The sequence below is a fragment of the Siniperca chuatsi genome, linkage group LG3 (assembly GCF_020085105.1).
Source record: "Siniperca chuatsi isolate FFG_IHB_CAS linkage group LG3, ASM2008510v1, whole genome shotgun sequence".
Taxonomy (NCBI): domain Eukaryota; kingdom Metazoa; phylum Chordata; class Actinopteri; order Centrarchiformes; family Sinipercidae; genus Siniperca; species Siniperca chuatsi.
The window spans coordinates 2,390,243-2,401,570 of NC_058044.1; the positions used below are offsets into that span (position 1 = coordinate 2,390,243).

At 43.5% G+C, this 11,328-nt stretch overlaps 1 protein-coding gene across 1 annotated transcript in view; it reads right to left on the minus strand.

Moving 5' to 3' along the window:
* Window positions 1–7,277, minus strand: part of etaa1a (ETAA1 activator of ATR kinase a) — an 8,217-nt gene extending 940 nt beyond the window's left edge. The window contains exons 1-6 of the mRNA XM_044189436.1: window positions 6,938–7,277; window positions 6,043–6,174; window positions 5,621–5,691; window positions 5,359–5,471; window positions 2,820–4,366; window positions 1–427 (exon numbers count right to left, since the gene is read on the minus strand). The exon at window positions 1–427 is cut by the window's left edge and continues 940 nt beyond it. Coding sequence (XP_044045371.1) covers window positions 321–427; window positions 2,820–4,366; window positions 5,359–5,471; window positions 5,621–5,691; window positions 6,043–6,174; window positions 6,938–7,091 — 2,124 coding nt within the window. The 5' untranslated portion in view covers window positions 7,092–7,277 and the 3' untranslated portion in view covers window positions 1–320. The remainder of the gene's footprint in view (window positions 428–2,819; window positions 4,367–5,358; window positions 5,472–5,620; window positions 5,692–6,042; window positions 6,175–6,937) is intronic.
* Window positions 7,278–11,328: the final 4,051 nt, after the last annotated feature.

The following is an 11,328-nucleotide window of genomic DNA, read 5'->3' on the forward strand; positions in this document are numbered from 1 at the left end:
TATGCTAAGCTAGGCTAACCACAGCCAGCTCAGTACTTAACACTTAAACACACACACACACACACACACACACACACACACACACACTCGGAAAGAAAGCAAATAAGCTAATTTCCCAAAATGTTGAAATGTTTGATTTCAAAAACTTGAAAAACAGAAATATGACAAACATTAAATTACAGAAAATTTACAGTTTCATTTTACAAGAACATATATTTGTACAAGAAATGTTGGCCAGCTGTGATTCAGAGATTTAAGTTTCTGTCTGGCGTAATCTTCAGGCAGGTTTGTTTGTGGTTTACGAGGCCGGTTTGTCTCCGTCAGGTGGGGGCTCGGAGGTTTTGGGCGGCCTGCAGACGCTGTCGTCGCCTCTCCATCGCCTGCCGCTTCTTCAGCTCGATCTCTGCTGCTGAACATTTACCGAGAACTGCGGAGAAAACGCAGAAGATACAGACACATGAAGGCAGAACAGGGTCAATTCGATCAACAGAAACTATGACGTAAAACATTTGAGGGCCGTAATTCCACAAAGACAATTAAACAATATCTAAAAAAAATGGATTAAAAAGAAGAAAAATGACTTTAAAAGGTCAAGCGTGGAGGATTTAGTGGCATCTAGCACTGAAATTGCAGTTTGCAACCATTTGCAACACCGCTCGCCTCACCCTCCCCTTCCAAGCGTGTAGGAGAAACTACGGTGGCCACGAAACTCGTGAACGGCCCGTTCTAGAGCCAGTGATTGGTTTGTCCGTTCTGGGCTACTGTAGAAACATGGCGGTGCAACATGGCGGCCTCCGTGGAAGGGGACCGCTCCCTCTGTAGATATAAAGGGCTGATTCTAAGCTAACGAAAACACAACGCTTCTTAATTTCAGGTGATTACACACTAATAAAAACACACTTATGAATATTATATTTCTGCCGATAGATCCTCCTAAATGTTGCACACTGGACCTTTAACGGATAAAAACAAAACTATGCAAAATATGAACAAATGGAAAGTCAGTTCTTTGAAAAGGTACAGAGCCAGTTCCCCTTAAACTAATGCGGTGATAATTACTGGTTACCATAGTAACGGTGCAATAGTTAGCATTGGGACACCCGTGAGACCGTGACGTGGGCAGCAGGGATCGGATCTGTGAAGCGGCGTGGCTCCATACAGCAGAAACATCGCGGTAAAAAGAGCCGCTTACCTTCACGACATGCTGGAGGTTTGACGTTCGCTCAAAATGCAGCAGGAACCCGCAGCTCTTCATCTAACCAGCTCACTGCTGCTTCTATCGTTCCTCACTTCAGTGAATTTACATTATTTTTTTAATCTAATTTTAGGAAAACTGTATATACACACACACCACCATATGGTACATATGTTTACTTGTTTTTAATGCAATCAGAACAGTGGGATCTGCATTTGTATTTATCACAGTTTCCGGTAACATCCGACATCACTGGACTACTTTTTGTGCGTCCCGAGCAAAGAACGGATATGTTGTTACTTCCTCCTGTCTCAGTTTACGTTGTTACGCTGGAGGGGAAGAGTCAAATGGCTGAAGACTGACGCCGCCATGAATCGATAGTGTTTTAGAATCGATACAGTATCACAAAACATATCGCGATACTCAAGTGTATTGATATTTTCTGACACCCCTAGTGTAGTTAGCATCTTTTATTTGTTTATGTAGTTTGTTAGCTTGTAGCTGGCAGTGGCTGTAGTGTTAGTGGCTGTGAAACACAGAATAACATCTGCTACGATGTTTTCTGCGAGTCCGTTTGAATCTCAGGTTTTAGGGAAGTGTACAGACTCCTCTCCCCCCTCAGAGGAATGTGAAAACACCTCTCTGGTGACAAACTTTGCACAGATACAAGTCAGTGAAGTCAAGGTCTGACATTTAGAGGACATAAGAAAAACACATTTTTTTGAGTGGAGGGGGATCTTTAAGTTATTTATTTAACTGCATTAACTTGGAAGCATCTTCCAGTCTTCTTCCAGTACGATAATAATGAAATGAAAGTGGAATTTACTGAGCAGCAACTATCCAACACGCCGTACAGACGCAGGGCTTTCGAAACGAAACACACGGTGGACAGAGTTATCTTCTTTTCCCCACCGGAGTTCGTTGAAGTTTTGTAAAGTGCGTGTAAAGTGCTCCGCTAACGTTAGTCTGGAGGTGACGGGGCACGAAGTATCCACAAAATACTAATTATCAAGTTATTAAATCCAAAAGGCGCCCAAACGCTGCCTTTTTTTGAAGATGAACTACAAGATTACTGCAGCATGTGCGCGCTGTACACCTTCCAGCTGCTGCACTGTGCCCTCGCGCTTCAGGCTGAGTTTAGGTATCACATTAGAAATGGTTCAGTTCTGGTAACTTTAAATATTGGAGACGTTTGTTCACAGCAATACAAGTTACAGTTTTTCCACCGAGGCTATAAGGACGTCTGTCTTTGGAGAGGCTTGATTTTTATTTAGCTTTGGCTCAAAGTCAAATAAACATCAAAGAAAGTGGTTTTGAACTGGATTGCATTCCTGCAGAAAGCGACTGGTAAAATTAGCAAACGTTCGTCCAGTCAGATCATTTTTTTGTGGGAAAAATTGTGAGATTTGCAAGATCTCACGGATATCGCAAGAATCTGTTGCGTTAATTCATCGAATCACAACATTGCAAACTGACTCAACGGTGTCGCTCCAGACTGGCCGGCAGGAACTGGACAGCTGTTGTGGGTTTTGAACCTGCTGTTGTCACTGAAGTCCCGAAAAACTGCCGTCTGAATCTGCGGTCGTGTTAAAGAGTGTGTCTGAAGGAGGAAACGTGCTCTTACCTTTGTCGGTCACCGTAGAAACTGGGTTGCTTGGCTTCTTGAAGGTGAACTGGTCTTTGCGGGGGTTTCCCCGCGGCGCCGACTGGACCCCGCTGCTCCCCCGCAGGCACGCTGAACCGTTTGTGGGTCCTGAAGTGTTTTTAGTTTGTGTGAATCTGAAAGAATCCGTCACGGTGTTCATCTGTACAGCTGCCGTGATGTTAGAGACAAAACCACCAGCCAGCGGAGTGCCACATGGTCTACCTGAAGCACAGGGAAAGGCTGTTGCGGTTTGTTTTTGGGGGAAAGGCTGCTGATTGGCTGGCTGTTGGATCCCGTTGTCCCCGGTTCTGTTGGCCGGTTGTAGAGCTGCTCTCTGGTTGGACATGTGACCCACAGGAAGAGTCTGTTTAGCGGAAACGTACTCGGCGCTTTGGATCTGGTTCTCCACGTCTTCGCACATTTCACACAGCAGGTCGTCGTCAGCTGGGTCGTCCCAGACCGGGTCCGACGAGAAGAAAGAGTACAGGTCGTCATCCGGGAGCTCGGAGGCAGCAGGAGCCCCGCTGTGGGATGAAACTACTTCCGGTTTTGGAGGAAAGCTCTGAGCTGTTTTTGTCGCAGTAGAAGCGGTCGTGTTGTATTTGACAGCTGAGCTCGCAACAGAAGTCCTTTGGTGAAACTGTGGTTTCTGCAGGTGTGGCTTCACGGTGTTTGATGTTTGCCAGGTACGTTGAGATCCCGCCTCCTTACCGGACGAACACCTGTTCTGCTGAGTGTCTTTTACCGCTGCTTTCGAGCTGTAGTCCACCTTCGAGTCTGTCCATGTGTCTGTCTGGATTCTTTTGACAGAGAAATTAGGATTAGACTCCAGTTTGAAAGTTGTTCTTTGTCTCACATTGTCCTTTTCCACTTTAGGAACAGGTGATTGGCTGCGTCCAGCACCTCCACTGACAGGAACATTTACTGGACTTTGATATCTCACGTCGCCGGATGGTTTCTGGGTTGAACAGTACTTTGGAGCAGTGAAGTTCTGTGGGTTTTGCGTGATCTCCAATATTAAAGAGTCATTTAGTAAGTCATCGTTTTCCCAATCATCCTCAAACTCGTCGTTTGCTGAAGCGCCTTTAGTGTTTGTGGTGGAAAGACCAGCAGTGGGAGCGTGTGAGGACGCAGGCGGTTTCCCAGAAGCCTCTCTGGAAGACACGCTGGAAGCAGGTTTTACTTGTGACGGCTGAGCCGACGACACCTGACTTAAATTTCCGCTTACATGTTGGGTCGGTCCATCAAAGAGAAAATCCAAATCGTCCTCCATATGTTGATCCAGGTGGACCTGCACGCCTGTCCCAGCCGCTGCGTTCACAGCTGGCTGACCAGGAAGTGAAGGTGAAAAGTCCTTTTGATCACCGTTCTCCAAATCCAAGATGTCCCCTGACAGGAGCTCCAGGCTCTGCTGGTGCAGGTCCTCCACTTCTTCTTCTTCTTCTTCTTCTTCTTCATCATCCTGATGAAACATGTTGAAGTCAAACTGTTTGGCGAGCTTCAGCAGGTCGTCCACTCCGTTTGGCCTGTGACAGAACAAAACAATTAGCTTACTGTGACGCCGCCGAGATATTCTGCAAACACGTCACGGATGCAAACGTCCTTAAGGTTTGAAAATACCGACAGGAAAGAAGACGCACTCTTTACGTGATTTACCTCATTTTGCTTCTAGGCAAATTCTGCATCCATAAAATCAAAACTGCATCTGTGATTTTTGTCACCTGATAGTCAAACAACCTGGACAGTTTTAACTGAACTACATTTTTAATTACAATATATGACTATAATGGGCTCAAATAAGGCTCGATGTTGATTTTCAGAAACTGTTTCAAAGCCTGTGGGTTTATATCACCCTTCTCTGTAAACCAGGTTTATGACGTTTGTAAATCCAGGTAAATCCACGTTTCTGATCACCTGCCCACACCTGTGTCTTGACCCCTGAACACTCAGCCTCTCATTTCTGTACCGACTGAGTTCTCTCAACAGTCGAGAATGAACTCTGGATGACTAAACTGCAGCATTTCCCGCTCCGTGGGATTTAGCGTCGTCTAATCACTGGTAATGAAAAACAAGAGCGACAATACAATTCACTAAATCCACTAGGCCACTCGAGTTGATGACACGCCTGCACTCATGGCAGAGAAAGATCAGAAACCTGGATCAGGTGTTTACATGGCACAGTATCCTGGTTTCTACTGGAGTACACCAGGTAGCATATTCAGGTTTCAGAAACACAACCAGGATTCTACAAAAACCGGATCACGACCAGGATACTCGTGCGCATGTAAACGCACTCATTGAAGTCCGAGTGTCAAGTTACAGTAACGGGCTTTGAAATGATTTCTGATCATTGTCATTGAGCCTTAATTGAGCCTATAGACTTCTAAGGAGAGGACGAAGATAAAAGCCCAAAGTCTACGGCCACGATGTCTCTTCAGTGGAAACGTAAACGTCACAGCAGAGTGACGTCAAGAAAAAACTGATTTCAGGCTGCGTTTGACGGTTCTCCTGGACCCACCTCGGGGATTTCTTCTTGGGTTTGGGAACTCGAACATCCGGCGTGCAGGGAATGGCGGCGCTGTCTCCGATCCACTGCTGTAAAGTCGGCTCCGCAACCTTCGGCCTGCCATGCTTCAGAAAGACAAGCAACAAGAATATAAATGAGCTGTGATTCGGGGAACAGTCCTGAACAGTGAAAACACTAATATCTCTTTACAAAGCAGGTCCAAGAACGGAGGGGGGGTATTTAATTATTTAATCCCGCCAGCCGTGTTACCGACCTTTGGAGCGATCCTGCTGACGATCTCGGAGATGTCCACAACTCCCGCAGACTGTTTCTTGCCTCTTTTACCTGAAGAGGAAAACAGAATCACCGCGCGGCCCAAAACCAGCTTGTTTCGCTCAACCGACTGTCCAAAAATCAACCTACAGTAATTATTCCAAAGATGTTGAACTTAGAATGATATAAAACAGAGAAAAGTGGCACGTTCTTACATTTGAGAAGCTGGAAACATCAAATATTTGGCATTTTTGTTTCAGACAAAACTACAGCAATTAATCAGTGATCAAAATTGTTGTGGATTAATTTTGTGTTGACCGGCGAATCGATGAACTGTCTAGTGATTGCAGCAGTAATTAAAACGGTGAACTTTATTAAGAGTGATCTACATTCTAGAAAGAAAGTTGGAAGGCTGAAGTCTACCGAGCCTGTTGGGTGAAGGAGAGGTGGCGTCCCAGATGATGTCCTGCTGAAAGTCGGAGTCGTTGTGCGGAGACTCTCCACTGAAACCCCCACCTGCTCTGGATCTCGGGATTCTGGTCGGGGTCTTAAAATCTGGAGGAGAAGAAACGCAAACAGCTGATTCAGAAACAGATTCACAAACAACAACAACAACATTTACTGCTCAGCCTATTTGACTTCAGTTAACTCCAGACCTGTGCACTCTGCAGGAGGTCAGAGGTCAGAGGTCAAGGTCTGGAGCTGGTAAGGATTCAGTGTCTTGCTCAAGGACACTTCAGTAGGACAGACTGCAAGTTGTAAATTAAAAACTATAATCCATATACTGATGGACAATAATCTTGTTAATTTAACATACATAATGACTGAAACAAACAGTAACTGCTTGTTAGCTCCATATATTCTGCTCTCTTACTGTTAAAAAGTCTGAAAGTTTAATATATTTTGTTAACATGTAAACATTCAAAACTATTTATGGATCTTTAGGTAAATTCGGCATATAATCCTCTAAGCAGCATTTTATCCCAGTTACATTTAACTCTATAGAGTTTTAAAATTACCAGTCATAACTGCAATGTGATGAACTTGTTGTATGCCGAACTGAAGTCTGAAAACTATAGTTTGTAAAAAAAAAAAAAACTTAATCATGTTTTGTGTTTAGGTTCTCTCTTGGATACACAAGAAAACCTAAAATCGCGAGTAATTTGAATGTAGTTTGGCATACAGTTGTGTACAAACAGCAGAGCGGGACGTTGTCGAGGCTTGTATCCGTCACAGCAGACAACAGAGGCGGATAACTATGAGGAACAACTTCAAACACCTCAAATAAAACTTAACGAACGGAAATACAGTTACTGACCTGACTGTTGGCTCTTTGGAGAGTCGACCTCCGCCGCTGTCTGTGTCCTCTGAGTCTGTCTGAAACTTCTCCTCAGTCGGTTTGGTTTTGAAGCGGCCGTCTGTTGCTGCGGCGGGGAGCCTGTCAGACCGCACTTCGCCCGGCCTCGGTTCATGGTTACCGGCGGTTATCGACGATCTGTTGGCGGCGTACCGATCGACAGTTTGCGCTTAACGCTGAGTTATACTTTGTTATTTACAGTTGATTTTGTTGCCTAGTCGGCCAGTCGGCGGAGTTTTTGAGCGTCCCGCCATCTTGTCTTTCCCAGGATTCTGTTCGAGGGCGCGTTCAAGAGCGACAAAGCTGCGCGGATATTGCGCACACAGTGTTGCACGGGAATGATTATTTTCGGATTTTATGTTTACAAACAATTGTCTGCATGTCGGGGAATTTTTAGGTTTTATTTGGATATGAAAAAGTCAAAAGTCTAATGACAAAAAATTGACACAGTGACGATTTTCATAGTGATTGTCACCAACTTTCCAGTTGTTCATACTCATACTGTTATAAAGCGCTGTGCAGCTATGGTGTCTGACATAAACCTTCAAACTCATACTTCATGGATTGTATTTCATCATCTCACCTGAGCCAGGTGCAACCAAAGAACCGTTTTTCTGGTTCAACTTGTCTTATCAAGTCTAGCGTTACCTGTTAGGAGGCTACCTGGTCCCAGATTTGCTCTGTGGTAATTTGATTAAACACAAACATTTGGGAATATGCAACATATAAGCACAAAACTGAAATATTGAAGGTCTTGTTGAAGTATTCCTTGCGTGTTTGCTAACCTTACCCATGCAGTTTTTAAACCCAAACCCTATCCCTGAATCGTTTTTGTGCCTAAACCTAACCAAACCTTAATCAGAAGAAAAGGGTCATATGAATAATTTATGTAACAGTTATTTGTGAGGGGCTTCAGATCACAAAACGCTCACATGGGTCATTCTGAAGGACAAACCACATAATTTATTGTTTAGTTTAGTGTGGAGACGTATCCGTTTTATGCTTTTCTGTAACCTTTCAGATTTTGAATATTTTGAAGTATTAAATGAGGAGTAACAAGTAGAAGAGTAACGGCTGGGTTATACTAGAAAATACTAGAAAAGAACTGGTTCGTACGGCCTGTCCCAGCGGAGTCATTGAGAGAGAGGGGGGGTGAAAACGTTTAAATATTTCCTGGACGACATTCATACTTACAGCTGATGCTGGTGATTGTCGATTTTAATTCTTCTCGATTTGAGCTCTGCATTCGACAGTGTTGATCACTCTATACTACTGGATCGCCTTGAAAAGTGGATTGGCATCAGGGACGCTGCTCTAGACTGGTTTAAATCTTATTTATCTAATAAAACTTTCTCATGAGTAACTTTACTCATGGGTAATGCCTCCCCTTCTGTGGCCCCTCTGACCTGTGGTGTTCCCCAAGGCTCCATCCTCGGCCCCATGTTGTTCTGTGTATACATGCTGCCACTGGGACTTATAATACATAAACACAAAATCCAATACCATTATTATGCTGATGACACACAAATTTATATCCCGTTTAAAACCGGGAATTTTAAAGTCGGGAATTTTCATCATTTATTATCTTGTCTGTCAGAAGTAAAGTGCTGGATGTCCCAAAACTTTCTCCAGCTAAATAAAAAAACAAACAAATCAGAAATGGTTATTTCCTATTTTACAAAAACATCTTGGCTCCCTGTCTACAAACGTCACGCCTGCAGCCAGAAACCTGGGTGTAATATTTGACAGTGACCTTTCATTTGAAAAACAAATCACAAAAGGTGTTTCTACCAACTGAGGAAAATCAGGTCTTTTCTCTCTCAGCCTGATCTCAGACAGGTCATTCAGTACTTTTACTTGAGTATAACTTTGAATGCAGGACATTTACTTTTAACATAGTATTTTTAAATTGCAGTATTTCTACTTTTGCTTTAGTAAAAGATCTGAATACTTCTTCCACCACTGAACTTGACACAGGTGTGTGTGGAGCTGGAATATATTCAAGAACAGGATTAAAATGGAGAGGACGGGGTTTGGGGGGGGTTTGTGTTGCTGTGGTCTAATGATCCGTTACACAATTACAACCATCATGACTAAACATCAGAGATGCAGAGCAGCAATAAATCTCTAGTTAATTTAGAGTCTCAGAGACATTAGACATCAAATAGACACGAGTGTGTTCAGAGTGCAGCTGCAGGCCGAGTCCATCCAGCAGACGACAGCAGCAGCAGGGGTTGTTTGTGAAGCTGTCGGCGGCAGCTCTCCTCCTCCTCCACCGTTTCCCCAAAGGAAGGATTAGCGCGTCACATCCCGCTGGGCCAACAGTATATACACACTGTAGTGTGAACACACTGATGCTGCTGCTGAAAACAAGTTCACTTCAAAATTAGACGCATGCTCTTTGGAAAAAACACATGAAAAGTCACAGATGACGTTGGAGACAACTGAAGTCCACGTTTGACAAAAACGTTTATCTAAATTCTTATTATCATTACATTTAATGAGAATATTGTAAGATAATAATGCCAAGTCACGGCCCTGCCATACATGGTGTCAGTGGGTGATAAATGCTAAGTGGGTGGGGAAGGGGAAAAACCACAGACTGTATAAAAGAAGTGGACGTAGCCTCAAGGTCTGAAAAGTGAAGTACCTTAAACCTGCATTGTTTCTAATGGCCTGCAGGGGGCGACTCCACCGGTTGCAAAAAGAAGTCGGATTGTATAGAAGTCAATGAGAAAATGATCCAACTGCTCACTTGATTTATTACCTCAGTAAACGGTTTCCTAATGGGTTTATGGTCTCAATCGCTTGTTTCAAGTCTTCTTCAATACAGCACAATCATTCATTTAGTAAATTATGGTCACATTTAGAGTAAAACAGATGATAAACCAGGGTATGCTTTAGGGCGTGGCTACCTTGTGACTGGCAACTCGCTACCACGGCGACCTGTCAATCAGGGTTGTGTCTAGATGGTAATACTGGATTTGAGAAACTCTTGCGAGATTTGTATGCGTTCCTAAACCTAACCAAGTAGTTTTGTAGCCTTAACTTCAATCTCGCGAGAGTTTCAAATCCAGGGCTACCTTCTAGACAGGACCTCAGGACAGAGGCGTAGCAATGCGTATCCCTCCCCAGTTCCACACTCTCGCCCAAATATGGTCACTCATAGTTAAAAAAAAACAAGATGGCGACGGCCAAAATGCCAAACGCAAGGCTTCAAACAGGGTAGTCCACAAACCATTGGGTGACGTCATGATGGCTGCGTCCACTTCTTTTATTCAGTCTATGGGAAAACGCAAATTCATAACAAAAAAGGATTCATGTGATCGTAATCAAGTCCATGAAGTAGTTTGTGTGAAGAATGAAAAAAGAGAGCTTGAGAGAGAAGTTTAAACTCCGCCTACTTTCCCACCTCCACACACCTGACCAGTCACTACCTGACTGTCCAACAGGTGTGGGGGAGAGGGGTTTTGAATACTAGGAAATGAATCCCTATTGGCTGATTCTGAACCTCACATTTTACGTCCAATGCCAGCGTCCAGCGACAATGAGGGAAGTAAAGTGTCCTTTCTGCAGAGAGGTGGCCAGTAAGGGCGTGGTGGTCGGGGTGGTGGATGGGCGTGTAGCATGTTAGTAGTCTGGAGTCGCGTCCCGTCACAGACATACAATTAACATCCACCTGTTCATTAAACATAACCATGATCTTTCCCTAACTTTAACCATAGTTCATTTGCTTTAGCCACAGTCTTTCCTTGACCACACTGTAGTTGCCACTCACAGGTATCCAAAAAAACAAGAATTTTAAAAATGTTGGTATTGGACATAAAAATGTTGGCATTGAACGTCACCTGGGTCCAATATCAACCTTCTTTTCTGGTGATCGAGTTGCTTCTTTGCCTTTCCAAAAGCACATACAAAGAAACAAAATTATAGAGGTAAGAATCAAACGGTTTGTTTGCTCTAACGTTAGCCATGTAGCTCACTAGCTACAGTAGTAACCTATAGTAGCACATCATTAATAGTTCCGCCATTAAAAGCCCCATTCAGGATTGAACTGCATGCATGCTACTGTGTCAGAGTTTGTGCTAATGTTAGCTGCTCTGCTCTTTATTCCACACTTTGGACGAATCGGTCAGTCCTCAGCATCAAAGCCTTTTCTCTTATAAAACTGAAGCATTTTGTTTTAAAGTATGAACAACAAAGCTGCGTTGCTTGTCAAAGTATGTTTTGTTCCATAGTTAGCAAATGACGTTATGTCAGATATAAATAAATATGATGTAGCATTTTTTCCTTATAATTCTACTAAAATACAAACATGTTATTATTTATCATAAAAGTTGGTGTTTGAAATT